The sequence below is a fragment of the Crocodylus siamensis genome, chromosome 3 (assembly GCF_052110815.1).
Source record: "Crocodylus siamensis isolate JL-2025a chromosome 3, ASM5211081v1, whole genome shotgun sequence".
NCBI lineage: Eukaryota > Metazoa > Chordata > Crocodylia > Crocodylidae > Crocodylus > Crocodylus siamensis.
In genome coordinates this window covers 148,638,575-148,660,784 of record NC_143397.1, presented here as the reverse complement: position 1 = coordinate 148,660,784, position 22,210 = coordinate 148,638,575, and the positions used below count along the sequence as shown (strand labels likewise).

Here is a 22,210-nt window from a genome sequence, read left to right as displayed (position 1 = left end):
GAATGCATCATGACTGGGCCAGGCCTGGAGTCCAACACAGCAGAGCCCCTGGTTGAGAGGCTTTCCCCAGTCCCATTCTAAAAACCTGGCAGATCAGCTTTCTCTTCTTTCTGCTGACTTACAGTGTCCATGCCTGATTAACCAAATCACACTCACTGGGTGCCTATACATGTGTTCCAGGGTGGAAGGGAGCTGCTCTAATTAAAACACCTGCAGCATCTCATGTATTTGTTTGACGAGCTTTAGTTGAAGTGCCCCTGCTGCCATTTTGAAACACAGGATGCTGAATACACGAGACACTGTAGCATGCTGGAGCATTCTGATTAAAACAAGCCAGCAGACTTGATTCATCTGCTCAGTTAAGTGAGTGTGCTCCATTGCATTCTAATCAGAATGTATTGGGGCATGTGTAAAAATTCCCATTAGTGCTAGCACATGAAGCAATGCCTGAGTTGCTTCTGTGACCCCTGGATAACAACATACTGTTTATATACAAATCACTATTTTGGGGGGGGGTGTTTTAAAGGTAAGATTTTTTTTTTCCAAATAAACATAAAATGCACTCTAAAACAACAACCCCTACCTTACCCAGGGGAAGTTATTGTCCCACTCATTCACCTGCTTGGAAGTAGAAAGCACATATGCTTGATGTGAAAGCTTTTTTACTGCTCCTTAAAAGAAAACTAGTTTCCAAAAAGGTACCAACCATCAACAGAAAGTATTAAATGCGTTTAAAATGAATTACTCATCAAGAAAGCTAAAGAGGTACCAAATGTAACTCATGCTCCTTACTATGTGACCAACCATAAACCTAAGTCAAGGATTCATGCGCTTTGCTATATTCCAGAGTTGAGTTTTTCAAACATATTTATTCTTTCAAAGTGAACTAAAGTTAATAAATCTGCTTAGGCCTTTTGTTTTCATTTTTTCTTATTTTGCAGGAAGGGCAAAAGGGTAAAGGGAAAGGAAAGTGCTGGTCAATATTATCATTGTAAGGTGTGCAAACAAACATCTACACATGAAAAAGCCAGAGATTTCAAATAAGAAGCCATTGTGTCAAAAATACTCTGATCTGTTGTGGTCTTTCCAAGTTCTTTGCAACAGAAGAATTGCTCTAATGTTTTTCTGCAATCAAAAAGTTGTTAAAGCTAACATAAGTATTTTCTGAGGGGCTCCTTTAGTCTTGAGTCTAACAAGGCTGAGAACTACTACCCTACCTTACTGATAAGGAAATCAGTCTCTCTCAAGGTTTAAAAGTAAATCTTGGGAAATGTTGCATATATTTTAAGAAATTCTAGTGAGTAGTAAAACTGCTCCTTCAAAATAGGTTGCTTCTTCTGACCCAGGTAGCTTTGACAGCACAGAGCTTAGAAAAGCCCAGTCTCTACTTCTTGAGTTCACAGGTCCATAATACAGATGCTGCCACACAAGTAAGAGTGCGGTGCTCTACATATCCTAGGAAAATAGTCTCTAGCTAATCTTGCTGATGGTTAGTACTAATATTTTTGCTCATAACTGAGTGGCACAATGCACACAAGAACTTATATTTATCAGGAACTTTCTACTAATCCTTTCTATACCTTCTACCTATGGAAGGGAACATTTTGCCCCATGTGTCTAAGGAAAACATTAATTCCAAATAATTGAGACTTTTCCATTTGTTCAGGTAAATGTTTCTTACCTCACAGCTACTGAGATCTAAAGATACCTCCTTCAGGTTATGATTACAAGCCAGGCCTAATAAGAGTGCTCTGAAAAAAATCAATATAAAAACAATTATACAACACTAAGTTTACCACAGCAAAAGGTTTGCTAAGCAACTGCAGGTTACCAGTACTAAAAAAATAATAGGAAGAGGCATTTTGGGAACAACACACACCAGTTAATGTTGTTACTCGGAAATGGCAATGACAGTATAACTCTCTTTGTCACACTGATACCCCAACAGTAAATCCAAAACCTGCAGGGAAGCAATGTATACAACAAATAGTAAAACTAATTGTGCATCAAAGTTTAATTGTGTTTAATCATAGACACATTTTCTTCTATGGCTGCCTTAAAAAAAATCAGTTATTACAAAATTATACGGCAATCATTGCAGTACACTAACGCTTTTTCTGCAAAACTTGGAAAACAGGACTTATAATGAAGGCATGGTGCACTGATGTCACACTGCCATGATTAACTATAAGTGAGATGGAGATTTTTGTTTCTAGGCGGTGTTTAAATATTTTAATGCTTGAAAATCTGTTATTTTCACTTTCAAAGGCATACTTCTATATTCAGTTGTGGTTTTGTGATGAAGGACCTTTCCACAAGGTTGGACAAGCAACTACTAGTCAGCTGTTTATGTCAAATGTGACATTTAGCAAGATTCAGAAGCAAATACTAGTTCACCATATTCCCTTTTATTTTGGAAAGATACCAAAATATACACATAATTCTACATTTGTTCATGTTGCGGTATTTTTAAACCTTTCAAAGTGGCAATTCCAAAAACATGGATATTCCTTACCTTTCACTTCCATGACACCAGAAAGGACCCTAAATGGGGAAAGATTGTCCAGCATTTTTTCATAGTTTCATAGTTTCTAGGGTCGGAAGGGACTTGAGTAGATCATCTAGTCCGACCCGCTGCCATGGCAGAAAAGCTTACTGGGGTCAAACGACCCCAGCAAGATGTGCATCTAACCTCCTCTTAAACACCCCCAGGGTAGAAGCCTGCACCACTTCTCCTGGAAGCTGGTTCCAGACCCTAGCCGCCCTGACTGTGAAGTAGCGCCTCCTGATATCTAGCCTAAATCTACCCTCTACCAGCTGTGACCGTTATTCCTGGTCACTCCTGGCAGTACTGGGGGGAACAGGGACTTCCCCAATGCCTGCTGATCCCCCCTGACTAGTTTGTAACAGGCCACTAGATCCCCCATCAGCCTTCTCTTGTGGAGGCTGAACAGGTTCAGGTCCCATAGCCTCTCCTCATAAGGCCTGCCCTGCTGCCCCCTGATCATGTGAGTGGCCCTCCTCTGGACCCTCTCCATGTTGTCCACATCCCTCTTGAAGTGCGGCACCCAGAACTGGACGCAGTACTCCAGCTGTGGCCAGACCAGTGCTGCATAGGGTGGGAGGATCACCTCCTTGGGCCTGCTCGAGATGCATCTGTGGATGCATGACAAGGTACAGTTGGCCTTCTTGACTGCATCCCCACACTGCCCGCCCATGTTCATCTTGGAGTCAATGATGACTCCAAGATCCTTTTCTGCCTCTGTACTGACAAGAAGGGAGTTCTTGTAGGTATGGTGCCAGTTGTTCCTCCCAAGGTGCATCACTTTCAAAGACATCCTTAACATAGCTCCACTGACATAAATGGAATTCCATTAGTTATGAATTTGGTTCCATGCATTTAAATAATAATGTTTGTACTAGAATCTCAACAGTAGTCGGTGCACAAACATGTATGGGTGAGAGTGAGCCATGAACCCTGGAGACCTGTTAATGGGCTTTCATTCAGCGCAACTGCTACAAACCAGTTTGTTTTCCAACACAGTGGAATAAGTATTTTGCCTGTCCTTCATTTCAACCCACAGCAAGATAACAGAATCCAAACTATCAGCACACTAAGATAAGAAACCAATCCATTTTACCAAGCCATTTACCCAAATAAGGGCATTGTGTGCAGACAGTGTGTTCAGCCATAATCAAGAGTATGAAAGCATACAGTAGTCCAGATAAATCTTTCATTTAAACCAAATTATATCCGTCCCACGGATCGGAGTCATAGATTCAGCCCTTTGAAATTAACAAAGGCAAGTGTCATCTATTTATGTATTTTTCTAGGTTGCTGAAATTAAAATACAACTTGGAAAAATTGCTCCTTTGAAACTGTGCAATCATTATGCACCAAAAGAAACTCTTGCATAAAAAATGATAAAAGGACAGAAATACCTGATCACTAGTGAGAGTGTGCTATTTTATAAAACAGCTACTCTACCTCTGATCTCACAGACCTTGTCTTTAAAGGAAATAACACAATACTTTCAGAAAACAGGCCTGGGAACAGACATTCACAACTTTACTGGGTGCTGAAAATACTGGACTTCATAGAGGAAATGGTTTTATAGCTCATTGTAACTTGCTGTTCACCTATCCCTTTCACTCAGATGTGGCAACACAACATTTCCTTTTGAAGTGATAACGTTCATTAATATAATTGGGCTAGGTTAAAATAATTAATTTAATTTGCGCTTATCTTAGACTGAGTGCTTTTTTCCCCAGACCTAAAAGGACACTTGAAGCCTGAAACATCATCACCTGTCATTCCTAACCCTATTGGCTGCTTTAAAGAAAGGTGTACTCACTCCTCACAAATCTTGTTTCTCTCATAATACTGGATCAGCATGCCTACATGAACACCAACACTGTTACTATTTTTATGGACACCTTTCAGACTCCACATTTTAGTGGTTACAGTGCAGGACTGGGAATTTAAACTATTGGGTTCCTTTCAAGTTCATCCACTGGCCTGCTGTTAAGCAAACCACTTTTTGGGGGGGTTTTTGAGGTGGGGCAGAGAGCGGTTGGGTTTTTTTCTTTTGTTTTGAGTTTTTTTTTTTACAAAAAAGGAACTTCTCCCTTACTCCCACAGCTCTTGCAAAGGACTACATCTTCAAAGATATTTGACATACACAGATGAAGCGTACTACAAAAAGTCACTGGTACCACATAACACATTAATTATAAAGTTCTTGAGACATTTTTCCAAATACATCTGGAAACAGCTTTCCATTCCCTCCCCCCTCAGATACAATCTTCTAACTTTTTGATTACTTAAATTAGGATCTTAATTTTTAAGGGGTTTTCTTCCAATTAAAGATAAAAGTACTAAAGCAATCCTACCAAGAACATGCTGAGTCCCAAGCAGTATTAGAACTGAACTGAAACAATATCCCTGGGATATTTCTGAACTGCACTGTTCGATCCATGTTAAGTTGCTTTGAGGATGAAAACAAGGTATACTGAGGGCTCCTACACTTTGAAGCATTTTTTAAATTCTTAGCATGGACAAAAGTAAAACCTCAAAGGGGAGCAAAGGCATAACAATGAAACAACCTAACAATTGTAGAGCCTTTAATAAAAGGGATATTGTAATAAATAAATCTATAAAAACAAAACAAAGACAGAAAATGTACAATAAAATCCAACATCTTAGTGTGTTAAGGGGCTCCTGAGAAAAACAAAACACTTGGATCTTAATCTTCAGGTACTTAGGTCCATGCTTAAGTATAAACACATGAACAGTTCCACTCAAGTGTTAAAATTAAACATGAGCTTTGATCTTTTCTCATGGTGTCTTTCATGAGAGCAATAGGATTTGCCGGTGCTGTTGACTGCCCATTTTTCCCATTACGATGATACATGCAAGTCACTACACTGTCATTACCAAGACAGAGTTAATACCCCTAAGGTTAATCAGGACAAAACAGGACAGTTTTCAGAACTCACTTTTTTTGAAACACCACATGGGAAATGTGGTGCTTAAAAAAAACAAAACTTCCCAGCATATTCAGGGCTAAAGCACAGGACACAACAAGGAAGATCATTATTATGGAGAAAATGGAAAGAAGGAAAGAGAATGGTTACAATAATAAGGTCGCACAGCTTCTCACTTTGGTTAAGCATTTCTTGTTCAATCTTATATGATGCTGCCTTCCTCTCTATCAGTCTATATCAAAAAAACAAAGGGATGGTATTTTTCACTCTAGGGTATTTGAACTATTTACCCCCTGCATTTCCCTTCCACTTTTCTTCCATCCCTTCCTGATTCCACATCAAGTTTTGAGTCTCACTGATTCCATCCCAGGGTTTGAGCTTGAACCCCCATCATCCATCCTTGGATTTAGCTCTTAGCTATTGGTTACTCCCATCCATAGGTAACCACCTATTCAAATACTTCCTGCTTCCCACATATCAGCTTCTACAGCAATACATCTCATAACTACACAGGTCTACTCATGGGCTTTGTCTACACTCAGATTAAAAGATGTGGCATTAGAAGGTGTTAGCTAACATTTTCAACATAACACTGACTAGAAGTATAGCAAAAAACCATACCCATGTATAGTTTAAAATGTGCTAACTTGTCAAGATTATGTTTACAGAAGAAAGAATGTTTTACATTCAGCCAAATTAGCATGTTTTAAAATTATCCTTCAGGCACCCCTCATTAGACTCAAGGCTCCCCTCCATAACTTTTGTGAATCGAGCAACACCCAATTTCAAAAACAAATTTATATATTAAAGTGCTTACTTCCTTGCAGAAGTAGGAGTGGAGAAATCAGCTAGAGAGGGACAAGCCTAAGCCTACGCTTATCTCGCCACACTTTCAAAGTACACCCTTCAAAGGAACTCACAGTACCCTGGTTGAGAATCACTGGTCTAAAATGACACATTTATGCTAGACATTAACCAGGTGTCCTAACTAGTAAGCTTTAAAAGCACTTTAAAAAAATCCTAGTCTAGAAAGGGCCACAGGCTTAGAAGAATATTCATACATCTTAAGAGTCAGAATTTTATTCACAATCTGCTGACACAATGGTAAATGTGGTTTGCCATAGTCTGGAATAGGCAGTAAATGAATTCTCCCCAGAAGAAAATGAATAAAAGCATTTACTTTAGAGGCTCAGGTGGAAGTTTGGTTCCCGAAAGGTTGATCTGTCTCAGAGCAAGTGAACTGCTGAAAAACTGTTTGAAAGATGGGGGGACTTCTTTTCCCTTCCTGCAAATTAAAAAGAACAAAAACAAAAACACATTTGACTATCCCTTATTCCAAAAGATTTCAGATTTTGTCTTTTAGGATCCATTGTGATGCTACTTAAACAGGGTGACCATACATCCTGGTTTGGCTGGGACAGTCCCAGATTCCACAGGCCAGTCCTAACCAGTTGGTCAAAAGTCCTGGGTTGGAGCCTGGCAGGGAGGCAGAGTGGCTTGGTGTGCCAGGTGGGCATGTGATCTCAGGACCGTGCAAGGAGCAGAGGAGAAGGGGCTGTTGCAGGCCTAACACTTGTACTGCTCCCTCTTCCAGAAATATTTCTAATGGTGGAAATTTCCCCATCACTAGAAATAAACACTTGTTTTCTTCATAGCAAAATGCTTAAAGGCATGGAACGTATTTTAGAGGTACATAACTAAGGATCTCTGTAAATAGCCAGAAGCGCCCACTACAGCAGCTTCTTTAACGCTTTTAATTTCTCTGCTTCCCCACCCCCCTCTCCACTCCCAACCCGATCAGCGGAGGTTTTAAATATGCCATGGTTTTTGCTTCCTCAGGCATCAGCAGTAAACAGCCTGGCTGGCAGAACCCCTTTGCCAATTGGTGGGGGAGCAGCTAACAGAAAAACATTGAAGGAGCTGCTGGGGGGGCACTTCAAGAGTGATTTATGGAGATTCCTATAATAACACATCTCCCACATACGAGTTTTTTAAAAGCTAAGACTCTTGTAAGAAACATTACTGTGTAGGTAGAAAAAAATACAGTACAATAATTTCATGAGCAGGAAACAATAATATTTTCATGTTTACCTGTGAGAAAAAACTGTCCTGGATAGGCTGAGAACAGCTAGGTGCTGAAGGCATCCACGAAGAAGAGCCCCACACACCTGAGAAATACAGGAATGTAGGTTCACTGCACATAAGTCTGCTTGGACTGTTAGGGGTGTTGTTTCTCAATCACCACAAAAAATGCTTACCATGTCTAGTGCACACTCCGTGTTGGATAAATCCAGATGAACCAGGGCATTTGGCTGGGCCAAAAAACTGTGTAAGCTCTTTAAATATGAAAAAAAAAAAATTAAGCTTTTGAGAGAGAGAGAGAGAGAGATTTTACACAGAACTATAATTTACTCTTAACTTCTCAAATACACTTCACACATTTATTTTGAATTGAACCACCTTATTTTCAACAAACGTTGTTTTTTTCTGACAGGCGTAACCTGCAAGACCTCAAAAGTAAAACACTCATTAAAATGACAGGACAGAAATGCTGCTTGTATCACAACCACCAAATAGTATTCTTGACACGCATGGCTTAATTTATCTTGCTACACATTTTTCAGAAAGTGTTAATTAATTTCAGTTCAAAATAGATTGGAAAGGCAGTCACACTGCAAAAAGGCTAATCCGTTTTGAAAGTTTAAGTCAACCCTTTTTACTATGTTAGGCCAGTAACTAATTTGTGTTGTAATCTCACGTTTTTTTCTGACTAGCTTTCATTTAAACACACATATTACCAGTATATTAGGGATTTTAAGAGATAATGTCAGATGGGCTTGATAAGAAAACATATTAATGAATAAAGGCTATCAAAGATATATCATAAATACACTGGCCTACATAAAGGCTCCTGTTACATCAGGGCAATCACAAAACCATTAAAAGTAGAGATAAGAATATTATGGCTTTTTTCCAGAAGTTCTGAGCATCCACTACTTCAAATAAAGTTAAGACAAGTTTTCAGGTCTCAGCCCTGCTGAAAAATCAGACCTCTACAATATCAGCTCATCCAGCCCATGTATCTTAATGTTCCCTATAATAATTTCCCATATCTACTCCATTATTTATTTAATTTTTATCTATTTATTTCTTCTGATTTCTAAATCCCCTAATTTGTCAACATCCTTCCCTTTGTCTAAATTAGGCTCCTGGTCCTTTATGTTCAGGAAGATGCATTTCATAAATGCCTTCATAAATCTCCAGCAGATAACAAGAATTGTGAAAAATAACACAAAGTCACAGGCACAAGAAAACCATATGACACTTTAATTTGAATATTCAAATAGTATGTCAACTGAAGATGGAGTCCTGTAATGAATGCTTTTTATTAATTCTTCATGTCTAAGGTGTGCATGACTCAACACAGAAGTTGTGAGAGACTGGGCTGGAAGAGGTGGTGAATATCTGAATAAATGTAATTGAGAACCTGTTGTCTTTCACTAACACAAAAAGACAGTTACACCCCACCATCATCATTTTACTGACACAAAGGTCTTGACTAATGAACTCTCAGTGAGAATTAATTCCTCAAAGTTCCATGACCTTCCCCTGTTCTCTCCCTAGAAAATATACACATTTATTTCATACAGGCACAAAAAATTCAAACAAATGCATTTTTTACCTTTGAACACAAATCAGTGCTATGTGCACTAAGTCTGAAATCCAGCTACTGGCACCTAACACCACTGGCTCATTTAATCATTTTATTTTTTTAAAAAGAGCAATTTTTGCTGTCTACAAATGAAGTTGGCATTTAAGTTTAAAGAAAAAATGTATGGAAGTATTTTGTGTTTTCCATATAAATATTAAAACCATTTCCATGAGACAGAAGATATGTTTGATAGATCTGAAGCTGGTTACTTTAAAGTACTATTCCAGGGACTCTTGTTTATATTACTAGTCCATTACACACGTTGAGAAAATGAGCAGTTTTCTGATCAATAGGAGGACTTGAGCAATGGGACCAAAATGAAGTGAACTAGTTAAGCTGTGTGGGGAAATGTAATACTTAATTTTACCTGCAAGATAGCAGCAAAGTTATTGGTATATTTTCAATCAGCTGACTTAAATAAAATAGACCATGCAGAATGATTTCCCCTCTAATTTGATATTACATTAAAAATACAGATTTTTCAGAAATTAAAAGAATGTACACACCGAGAGATCATCACTCCGGAGAATGTTCCCTGAGAGGTCGAGGTGGATGAGAGTATTTGCAATTAGTGGGTTGGCACTCAATGACTGGGAAAGACTATTCACCCCTGTAAAAAAAGGTCAATATTCAACTTAGTTGCACCCAAAAAGTAGTAGTACAGACTCTGCCAAGACATCATTTTAGTGTATACACTATCATATATTAATGCCTAATGATTTCCTGTTCTCCAAACAGCTCCACTGCAGGAGGGCATAGATTGCAATGGATATTATAGTTTATCTCAGATAAGGCCCCATCTTGCACAGTGCCAGGACCCCTCCCCTCAAGCACTATTAGGAAATTGGGTATATCCTGCTAGTAGGACTGGACCTTTAATCTAGTGTCAGCTTTTTTTAGAAACAATTTTCTGACAATATTTTGTATTGCATGATGCATTTGGCTTACCCATTCTAATGTATTTTGACATAACATTATAAATAAACTGTGTTTTTAAAGGCATCTTTTACTGTAAACAAGAATATTTAAATGCAAGTATCTGCAAAAGGCAAACATAAAACTAAATATAATTCAATTCTACTTCAAAGGCAGTTGACAAGACCTAAAAGTTCAAACATTTGAATTATGTATTCCTTCATAATTTCAGAAAAAATATTTGGTTCATTAAAATATCAGGAGATGCATAAACACTCAAATCCAGTTTAGAATACATACATAGTCTTTAATTTTAATGTGTATGCATTGAGAACAAACAAGTCACAGCCTTCCTCTTCAAACAACTTCATCAGCTCTTTCAAATATGGATAGAGGTGGACCATTCCAGTAAATATCAGCTGCATACTGAGCATTGTAACTTATCATTTACAACAGAATCTATCTGAATGGCAGCGGCTGCTTTTCAATCAGTACCTGAGAGAATTTATTAAACATATGAACATCACTATCTTCTTCAGTGGTAGGGCAGATTTTAGTATGAGATGTGTAGGGAAAGCTACAGTGCAAACAAATGCTCTGAATTACTTAGAGACATTTGGCAGCTTTCCAAACATTACAACCATTTAATGAAAGGAGACTGGCAATCAATGAATGGCATGTGTCCATCTTTTCATTTAAAAAATAGTTTGAAATATTGAAAGAAGCTGGTAAAACATCATATTTAATATATGTGTGTATGTGAGATACAAATAATATTATACACACAGACATGCACACACACACATACACTATTTATTTTATATATAATAGGATAGAATATACTAATAGATATAGGATATACTGGTTAAATATAGGAAACACTGATTCAGTGCTTTAGTTTTTCAAGAACCAAAACATAAAAAATAGGATTAACATTAGTAGCGTGCTTGTTGGCTTTGGGGTTGCTGTCAGCTGGAAATCAGTGCCAAGTTTCTGATATCTGCCAAGTTTTCTAGTGTCATTGTCCACCCTGCAATTTTTAACTTAAAGTATATGTCACAGCCACAAACTGCAGGACTGAACTTGTGCACATAGAAAATGCAAATTTCTTAACCCTTCAAGCACCAATTTGGCCAGTATTGCTTCTAGCTGTTTGCCCTTTTCAAAGAGTTTTGTCAACACCATTCATTACAACATAAAAGTAGCGTACACATGTTGTATACTATCATTATTAGAACAGCAACACTAGCATGAAATTCAATAATTCAACATACAAGTCTGACAAGTAGGATAAGGAGCATAGCTGATCTAACTCTGATCCAAACTGGAGTGATATTAATGGGTATTTTTTTCACTGACTTCAGCAAGCCTTTGGTAGGGCTCAAAAAGTTGAGACTTTCACTGAACCAAGCACGTGGAACCTTCTACTTAGGCCAAAATATCAAATCAATGATACAGCTTCACTTACTGAATGGTTTTATTTTGTAAAATCACATTTCCAAAAGATATTTTGATAGTTTTACAAATGTTATTTTGAAAATTTAAACACAACGTGTAAGCTATTACAAACACCATATGCTCTGGAGACAGCTTCTTGAACCATAAATGCAACAAACAATTTATTCCAATGTTAATGCAAACCAGCACATTGGTAGTACAGGTCTTAATCCAAATAGCACAGAAGTCATTCGGAATCTTTCATCTGACAAATCAATTGGCTTTGGGTCTGGCCCACACTTCAACAAGCTACTATGGTTAAGAAATAACAGGTACTACAGAACGGTGCTGCAACAGACAGAGAGGAATAGCCAAAGGCAGAAGAAAATTTTAAACCTGTAAAATAAAAGCTTTTATTACTAACTAAAATATTTAGTTTTCACTCATCCAACGGAAAAATAGTAGCTCAGCAATAAGTGTAAAACATACCTTTAGGTGACAATGAGGTTTTAGATACATTTAAATGTTTCAGTCCCTTTGGAAGTTTGGCAAATTGAACACTTAGAGAGGATACACCTGTGTGGGGGTAAAAAAAGAAGGTAGAATTCATATGTTTTCAAAGTGACAGGAATTAGAGACCACTCATCCAACCCAACTAAAGCCAGAGAGACTGCAGGGGTGCTTCAGCACTTCACAAGCAGAACTGCACTCTTATTAGGGCCAGGCTAAAAATACGAGTTTTATTACTCTAGCCCCTTGAAATCCTAATCATGGGCCAGGATTCTACTGTACAAACACAGAACAAAAAGGCAATTAAAAACCACCCAAGGCTGATTTACTCTGAAATACTTTAAAATCTATGCTCAGCATTATTAAGTTTTGGCTGACCAAACAGGAGGTAGCATAGGTGCCATGGTATCAGCACCTGGAATGTTTGAAAGGTTTAAGAATAAGCCAAAGAACAATGTTTGTGAAATCAGAAACAAGGGTCAATGCGAAGCTTCTAAAATACTATAAGTATTTCTTTTCTGTATCTGTTGGAAATGGTGGTCCAGGTTAAGTGAAGCTTAGCTAATATGTTAGCCAATTCTGGTGCCTTTTCCTAATAAGCACTTAATTCGTTAGATAAGGTAAAGAGGAACAAACCATGGATGCACATTATGCTTTTGAACACATATTTCAAGGCTGAATTTTGTACAAAAGAAATTCTAGTGCAGGTACCGCACACAGAACTGATTCTAAGAACCTGAAACTCCCATGTTAGTCATAGTGGCCACTTATTTTATTTAATTAGACTAGTCAATGGGTGCATCTTTCTTATGACTGCACAGTAAGCGGCATTACTGCACAGTCCCATCACAGCATGATTATTTTTAGATGCTACTGTGCAATAGCTCATTACTACTGTTCAAAAGCGCTGCCATCACGGTTCATGCCTGGCGACACTACGGTGCTGAAACAACAAGCTATGGCACAGTAGTTTATTGCTACTGCACCATAGCATGTTGTATAAATGCACCCACTGTACTACTGTTTTTAATACAGTCTCAGAAAGGTTGCAATTGTTCTTGTTCCTAAGAAACACTAAGAATGTAGGACAGTGACACCAATTAAATTACCTCTGCATAATTTTGCTGTAAGAAAAAAAAGGCATTTAGATTTTAATTTAAGTATTTTTCTCACTATATCTTTAGTTCTGAACTCTATACATTTAATTTCCCATTAAAAAGGTGGTGACATTTTTAGTAATATGACATATGCTAAGAAATGATAGAACAAATGTATGAAATATCTATTACATGAATAAATCAACAAGTAACCTGCAGGATTTAGATGGTGTGAAATGAAATTTTCGGTAGTACATCACAGGCCATTGGGTGTCTTAGAGGAAAAAAGGAATAAACCTTGCTGCTTCTACCAAAGATTTTTCAATAAAAAACTAATTCAATACTAAAATTCACATCGTTGGACAAGAAATACTGTATTGGTATTAGGGCTGTATTTGGTCACCAATTCTATGTGGCGGAGATATGGCCCTATTTGGCGGCCAAATCTCCAAAATGGAATTGAATCAGTAGACCTATCTCTGAACCAAATCGGAACCCTCCAAATTGATTTGGAGAGATTAATGTTTCGGACATAGACACAGCTTTAAATGTTTTTTCTACATACCTCAAGGTACTAGGCAGCTCATGAATACTGAGATGCTGGGCAGATGGAGCGTCCCACAGGAGCGGGGTGGGGGGGGGAGCGTCTCCAGCGTGCTCGGCAGCAGACCTAGAAGCACTTCCAGTCCACTCCCGGGTCCACTGGGGAGTGGGCGGGGGACCCCTCTCCCTGCCCCCCTGGCTTGGTGACTGGTGCCACCTGGGTCTGGGAGGGGCACCTGGGGTCCCCCACGGCCATGCCAGGAAGGCAGGGGAGGGATCCCCCATGCGCTTAGCGGTGGACCTGGAAGTAGGCCAGAAGTACTTCCAGTCCACTTCCGGGTTTGCCATCGAGCATGCGGGGGGGGGGGGGGGGGGGGGGGGGGGGGGGGGGGGGGGGGCTCCCTGCACTGCTGTAGGATACTCCATACACCCCACCATTGCAGCATTCACAAGTTGCGCCTGGTACCTCGAGGTATGTAGAAAAAATATTTAAAGCTGTGTCTATGGCCAAATCAGCATCGAATATTCAGATTCGGGTTTGGCCTAATCAAATCAAAACAGTGATTGGAATCAACAAATCAAATCACTGTCCCTGATTCGGGCCAAATCCAAATCCGAATTAAATATGGCCCATTTCGCATACCTCTTATTACCATATCATGTACAAACAGTTTATTTTGCATTTGTCATATGGTTTTATCTGACACACAGGAAAAGTTGTATTTCAGATGTGCATGGATTTTTTGTTACAGGGATAGTTTTTGTTGTTACTCATACAACCATGTTTAGTATGTATACTGATTATATTTGTAGTTTTCCCAGACAGCTGAAAATTACCTGCCATATTGTATAAATATAGTCAAGCTGTTGACATGAAGATCTATTTCTATTATTTACTATAAAAAGTCATGGTAGCTGGAAATATAGTCATGATGGCTGGAAGTATTTACTACACTTACTAAATTCGTTTTGAGGAATAAATTCAGAATATCTTATAAGAATATTCAAGTTACTGTTCTTCACCTTTGTAGCAATTTGTTGTTAGCTTGATGTGAAACACATTTGAGAATTTTTTTTTTTTTTTTATAAATAAGATTTTTCTGGAGAAATTTTAAAGAAGTATTCACTGACAGTGTTTTAATTATTAACTGCTTAAAATGTTTTGTATGGTGTGCGCATATATACACATATATGTACACATATACACACACACACAATTTCCCTTAGTTTGCTTGAAAAAGGGAATTCTCAGAAACACAGTATAATAGATTCCATAAAAACACTAACCTTATTAATAAAAATCAGCCACAACCAAAGACAGAAAGTATTTAACTTGACATAAAAGTTTTTGTGAAGTGTTGTATGCATTTGCAGAAATTCCAGTACCAATAGGACTCGGCCTTTAGCCAGAGTTACTTTAAAAGCAACACTGGCGGGACTTTCTATCCTAAGTACAGTTTTAAAATCTATGCATCTTCAGTGAAGAAAGACTCAAAATATTACAATCTTTTGATAATTCCCCCCAGGATTTTCAGTTCCCAGGCAGGTCCTCTGTACTCTTTGGTTGCAGGGGATTCTATACATATATCTTTAAAAGCCAAATGTGATGTTATTTTGTGATGGGAAAGGGGGAACAGGAAGGCAGCAAAAGCAATATGAATAAATACTGCAGTGATGCATGTCAATTAAGACGACTAGTAAATCCTTCAATTCTTCCCTCCTCCACAATTTAACTAGCAGATTTCAGGTACAGCCAGCATCACCCCCACACGGCAAGAATTTTACAGCCTCATCAACAGGAGGCCATTTACCATGAGAGCTTGATGAGAGAGAGACAAGTGATTTTTCAACATGACGTTTCTTAAAAGAAACAAAGGGTGACACTTTGGATCTATTAAAGCCAGTGGCAAATCTCCCATCATTTTAGCAAGCCCAGGACTTAACGCCTTGAGTGCCATAAGACTCAAAAGGTGACTCAAATTTTGACAGTATGGTTAAGGGAAGCCAAAAAAAATTTAAGATGCTGTTCAAAATACAATTACTCTCACCATTATGTTTTTTAAATTTCAGGTGAACAAAATGGTCTTCTGGCACTTTCCATACAATTCAAGCAAATCTATACTACTATTCAAAACTGCATAATTATCTGGGAGGTGAAAGAAAAAATACCAATACATTATTTTTTTTTTTTAAATGTGTTTCAACCCAAATGTGTTCCAACTAAAATGAACATTTTTCCATTTTAAATTGCTGTTAGAGAGGGGAGAGAAGGGAAATTTTGCAAAACACTAGGAACAAAAAGTTTTACAGAATAAAATCCTTGTCTTTCAACCCCTTGACAGACAAACTCATGATGGGTGTCATCCTGAAAGCATGGTGTACATGAAATATGAATTCTATGTATGCAATGCTCACAGAGCCAAGTCCAGACTGAAGGAAATTAATCTTAGTTTAAAAATAATCTTATGTTTGGGGGATAATGGAAAGGAATGACTTATGTCCATAAACTGCAATTACTTAAAATGTATGTTTAGATTCATAGAAGGTAGCAAGTGCTCAAGTCTCACCGAAGACAAGAGGACTGCTTTGCTGAATTGGGATGGATGTATGCCTAGTGCACACACTGTAATGATTATAGCTATACATTTACAAAAACAATGACCATAAATACTTAAATAAAATGTGTCTGAATCAAAAAAAACCACTTTGGTTTGAAAACATCTGAAACAGCAAGCAGCGATATTACTTCTTATGTTCAGCTACATCCACAGATTCTTTTCTATATACTTTTTTTTAAAATGTACTATTTAAAACTATTTTTTCTGTCTCCAACACAAAGCATTCACTGTGTTTCATCCACTGTTTAGGTCAAAAGTAACCCCTGTGAAATCAAACTAACCCAAAATTAATTAAATTCTTAGTTACATTAGGATCATTAAACACCTCTAGGCTAATAGATATGTGCAAACTAAGAACAAAAAGCAATTCTCAGTCATCTGTGAACAACAGATATTTACAATGACATTATACCAAGAACAATACTCTATTATTCAGGCAAAGCTGAATGAAGTAGCACTAATCCTCTTATTACATTTGTATAAAAGGAAAAGTTTAAATGGTACAGTACCTCTGTCCTCAAGTGGGTTATTAGCAAGGTTAATGGTATGAAGTCCTGAGTTAGGATTATGGGCTAGGGCATTGGCTAGTTTCTGTGCAAAATCACTGCAAAGAAAGCATGATAAAAGAAGATTATATCTACTGCATCAATCAACACCACATTCAGAGGCTTAGAATATGTTCACTAGAAAGAATGGAAATGTCTAATGCTATCAGACACAAAGCTACGAAATATTTCCATTAGTTGTTAGGTCACACACCACAGAATAATATCATTCTTTCAATCCAGCAATATTCTCATTTCTTATTTATATTAGCTTCAAGAGACCTTCACATCACAGGGAACTCACCCAATGATCTGAGCACCTTTGATATATATTTATCAATCCTGGAACACAGGAATTACAAAATGAAGAGTCTAAACCAAGAGCATTTCTCCTTCTCAGACCCTGGCTGGGGTCCAGTGCTGGGTTCCCCCCTCCCCTTCTCAGCCAGCTGGAGCAGTGATATTGCTTTGGTTAGAGGGCAGAGGGGCAGGGCCAGCCTTGCTCTGCTGGAGCAGACAGCACAGCCTAGGGCTGCAAAGCATCCTGGGATGCTGGGGGACTGTGAGTTAACTTGAACCGGGAGTGGGCCTGGGTCAGAAGTTTCATAAACCAGTCTGATCTAAATCAGTTAAGTCTGATACTAAATCCAATGAGGTTTATCTTAAACCAGTTTCAGCCTTTTTGAAAGTGGTTTAAGTGCACTGAATTTTGGTTCTGTTACAGGTTTAAAAGGTTTCTGATCATTTAAAATGATTTATGTACAATGTCTCCCCCAGCCCATAAGCGCAGTGCTGTGGCAACAATGCCCTAAGGAGGCTACTTGCTTCATTTCCAGGTGCTGGTGCACATGGTGGGGGAGTGGAAAATGTGTGCTCCTCTGCTGCACTCTACCACACAGCCCAGAAGCAGTACAGATATACTCTTACTGCATGGGCAATAGGCCTGTGTGAAGTGAATAGTAATCGCTTTGGATTTGGATTCAGCCGATTCAGGGGACAGTGATTCAATTCAACGATTTGAATCACTGTCCTGAACTGATTCAGCCACCACCGAATCAGCTGAAACACTGAATCGAACAGGCCCCATCCACTGCCCACTCTCTGAGTCCCATAAATGGCTGCCCCACCAGGCCCCAGCATTCTGGCACTTTAAAAAAAGCCCTGTAATCCCCGCTGCCTCCCACTTCCCAGCGCTGCATGGGGGGGGCTCTGCCACGAGACCTGAGAGGCCCTGACAGCCACTGCAGCAGCCAATGAGCGTGGAGATTTTTTTTTTTTTTTTTTTTTTTTTAAAGTGCCAAGAGGGGCAGCCACTTACGGGACTGGGAGAATGGGCGGGGGCTGGGGGGCGCTCAGGGAGCAGGCAGGGGATGGGGCCCGGTGAGGGTCCCCACCCTCCCCCCAGAGGCTACATATTGACTTGGACATTTTAATTGGTCTCCCAATTTGATTTGGATTCAGAGATTCAGCCACTGAATTGGGCTGAATTGCCTCCAAATCGAATCAGCAACTGAAGCTTCATTGTCCTAAATGAGCAACCTGTTCGCTATATATTAATAGAAAATTCCTATCTCCTGTAACCAAATCCTAGTGACAATAGAGCTAAACACCAGGTATTAAGATTGCTCTGCCAACTGACAAGAATTTCCTTGGGGTGAATCCTGTCTTCCTGCCTGCCTGCAAAGCACAGCAGGAGTGATCAGCAAGTGTGCCAGGGCAACACATAAGAGAATCCTCCCCTGACAAAGTAGAAATGGAGCCCTGACTTCAGCAGCCTCACATTACTATCATGGCGATCATGAAGTGCACTATAAAAATATAAACAAACTCAGGACTTCAGTATTTGAAAAGCCGGAAGAGATGAACTGAGTGCACAGTGGGACTTAACCTTTAAACAGTTCTTAATAACTCTTCTTAACTCCAACCACGGTAATTGATCTAAGCTCATTAAAAATGCTCTTTCTGTAGCTGAAGCTAGTATCAACAGGATGCATTCTTTTTCCTCCCAGCAAATGGGCATTATAACCTGCAGAGCTGATATATACACCCTTAACAGGAATAGACAGTTAATGCTGATCAGACTAGAGACACACAAAGGAAAATTGCCAAACACTTGGAATATATATATACTGCTACAAAATCAAATGTCTCAGGATGATTATCAGTCAAGTCCTATTAGAATCAAAGCCAGCTCCAGCTATACCAAGTTAGCAAGCAAGCAATGTGCAATGGAAGTCAATATCTCTTATAATATTCCCTCATTATTAATGCTGTGAATAATGACATGAGATGAAAAATTAAGGATAGTCAATCACTTATATTCTGAATGCTTCTTATTAGGGATACTGCACTGGGGACCAAACTTTACCCCAGACCTCCTGATTGACCTCAGGAAAGTAACTTGGGCCATACTTTTAGAAGTATCAAGGTGTCTAACTCCCATTAAAACAAATGCAAGTTAACTGTATATATAGTTCTAAAAACACACTGCTCCATCTCTTTCAGCTTGAGTCCTTCAATATTAAGTGAAAATAACACCTCCTCCGTCTGCTTTTGGGCTGGCTTGCTAGGTTAGATTGCAAATTCACTGGGACAATGAACTGTCTTGCTTCATGGTGTACTACACTTAGGCAATGGGGAATGTGGCCTTTCTCAGGGCATCTACATGCTACTCAAATACTGACTACGCAATGTAAGAGGGGGGTTTCTTTGCCTCCATTTTGTAAGAGAAAAACAAAATGTCTGAAGAGCTATTAATTACCAGCCTAGATACTCAAACAATTCCGTAGCATGTACACACTAAATTGTATAGTTAATTTATTTATATTTTTTTTAAAAAATAGAGTACAGTAAGTGGATTATATTAAGTATCTATCTGCTTTTTACAATGTTACTATTAGAAGTGGAAGAAGTACATTTTTGAAGTTTGGTTGTTTAGATATATTCATTCCATTCCAACAGGCTGTATCTCCTACCCAGAATAAAATTGCATAGATAGAATAATATTTTAGGATTATCATTTCTTTATTTACTATTTTGTTAGTTCTAACATGTAATTTATATCTATTAAGCTACGAATAAATAATAACATAACATTTCAAGAAACATTACTTACGTTCTTAGCCCAGCATTCTCTAATACCAGTTCTTCCAATCGATTGGACCTACTGACCACTCTTAGGATCTGCTCACAGACATCGGTGGACTGTCATGGAGAAGAAATATTAACATTAGATTAAGCAAACAAAATAACATCTTCAGAAATACAGGAAATAAATAGGTGTTAGCTAAGCACAAGTCCATGTCCATGACTGGGGTTTCAGGCACAACCATGATATGAGTAACAAGCAGTAATAAACATAGCTTCAGGTATATCCTAGAAACCTTTGAAGAAGGGATTCAGACGAAAATAGCGAATCTGGGGAATGTTCTAACCAAGAGGCAAACTAACAAGAGTCATTCAAGGAGTGGACCAGCAAACAAGGACCTAATTGTCTTTTATCGTGACAGGGGCTCCATGAATATAAAAATTGCTTGGTCAGGACATTTTTCTGCGTCCATGACAGTCCCTGAATTAAAAGGGATTAGTGACAGTGCAAAAAAAAAAGATTCAACTAGAAAGACCCATTAGACAAAGTAGGAACACCAAAATGCAGACAATAAAGCACAACAAAGCACAGGCCCCCAAGGAACAGAGGCTGTTTGCACACTCTTGAGGAAAGAGCTTTATGGGCAGGGAATACAGTACCACCTCCACCCCTGCCCCCCCCAGTTTTATTTTAGATTCTCCTAGCCCCATACAGAATTGCTGCATGCCCAATCATGTCCATGATAGTCATTAGGGTGTGCAAAATTTCACCGGCTGTTTAAATTTGACACTGTTTTGACTAATTTAGAGGTCAAAATAGTGAAATCGAATTGAAATGAGGGGCTTTGAAACAGCCTCAAAACAAAACAAGGCTAGTCGAAACATTTCGAAAGTTTTGAAATGTTTCAAGTTTTAAAGGCAGCATCAAGAGATGGGGAGAACCAGGGTACCAGGAGGGAGCACAGCCCTGGCTCTCCCCATCTCCCACTGCCAGAAGCTGATAACAACACAAGGGAAGGGAACTCAGCCCGGCTCAGTTCCCTTCCCTAGCACTGTGATCTGGCTGGGGGGGTGGGGGGCGGAGGGGGTGGAGTCTCATCCTAGCAGGGCTCACCCCCACCCCTCCGTGATGCAATCAGGCATGGGGGCAGAGTCAGCCCAGCTGGGCTCATTCCCACCCCCTACCCCTGTGCTGCAGTCGGGCACAGGGGGTGGGAGAGTCAGCCCAGCTGCACAGTGGGTGGGAGTGAGGCCAGCTGGGCTGACTCTCTGCCCCCATGCCCAATCTAGCCCTGGGGATGGGGAGTCAACCCAGCTGAGCTCACCCCCCCACACAGCGAAAGTCGAAACAGCATCAAAACAGTCTTTCAGTTTCGACAGAACAGAACAGAACAGCTGTTTTAAATCTAAATGAAATCTGAAACAGAACGCTGTTCCGTTGAACCATCGAAACTGAACATGAAACGAAATGGTGCTGTTTCGCACAGCCCTAATAGTCATGTTCTGTCATTTGCATAAGCAGTCATGGGATCCATGACTATCCAGAACATGACAGGAAGATAGCACTGCTTTTGCGGTGTTAATTGGCTAGTGGGGGGGTTGGGCGGGTGGGGAGACAAGGGGAGGAAGGGATGTTAACTATAATCCAAAAGCTATATAACAAGTCACAGTAACTCTCCATCTTTTATTTTATTTCACTTTGGAATTTTACCATCTTCCTCCAAAACATATCACACAGGATCCATTAGAAGCTCAAAACTGAACTTTGTTAATGATTACAGCTGCTAAAATGACTGAATGATATTCATACAAGGTCCTGAGAGTCTATGTTCCTATATACTGTCAGACTCCACTGTTCAATCAATATACAAGGCTAAATATTCAGGTTTTTAAAGTTTTTTTAGTATAAATTTCAGATGATTAAAAAATCCTGCAACATGGAAAAGAAAAAAAATTGTTTTTATATAATGTCACCTGTACTCATATTTTAAAGACTGTCATTTCCCTTTCACCACTGGCACTGTCTCTGCACTCCATCATTCAGTAGCACAAAACACAATCATTGTTGCCATAAGAGACTGATTAGAAAGGGGAAGGTTAAGCTGTTAGTGAAAAATTTATTGCTGCTATTTATCAAAGATGGCAGGAACTACTAAAGTGGGACTCTTCACTTTCTCAGGATTAACTTTACACTGCAGTGGTTTGACTTACAACAGTGTAAGACTCTACAGCAGGTATCTGTTCTACGTTTGACCCAGA

General features: G+C 39.1%; 1 protein-coding gene across 6 annotated transcripts in view; it reads right to left on the bottom strand.

Moving 5' to 3' along the window:
* The window catches only part of CARMIL1 (capping protein regulator and myosin 1 linker 1), a 278,418-nt gene that overhangs the window by 102,787 nt on the left and 153,421 nt on the right, over positions 1-22,210 (bottom strand). For all 6 annotated transcript variants that reach the window (XM_090039499.1, XM_090039502.1, XM_090039500.1 and 3 more), the window contains 8 exons: positions 19,980-20,068; positions 16,829-16,923; positions 12,041-12,127; positions 9,706-9,809; positions 7,746-7,823; positions 7,579-7,655; positions 6,668-6,772; positions 1,682-1,751 (listed from right to left, as the gene is read on the bottom strand). In XM_090039499.1, coding sequence (XP_089895625.1) covers positions 1,682-1,751; positions 6,668-6,772; positions 7,579-7,655; positions 7,746-7,823; positions 9,706-9,809; positions 12,041-12,127; positions 16,829-16,923; positions 19,980-20,068 — 705 coding nt within the window. The remainder of the gene's footprint in view (positions 1-1,681; positions 1,752-6,667; positions 6,773-7,578; positions 7,656-7,745; positions 7,824-9,705; positions 9,810-12,040; positions 12,128-16,828; positions 16,924-19,979; positions 20,069-22,210) is intronic.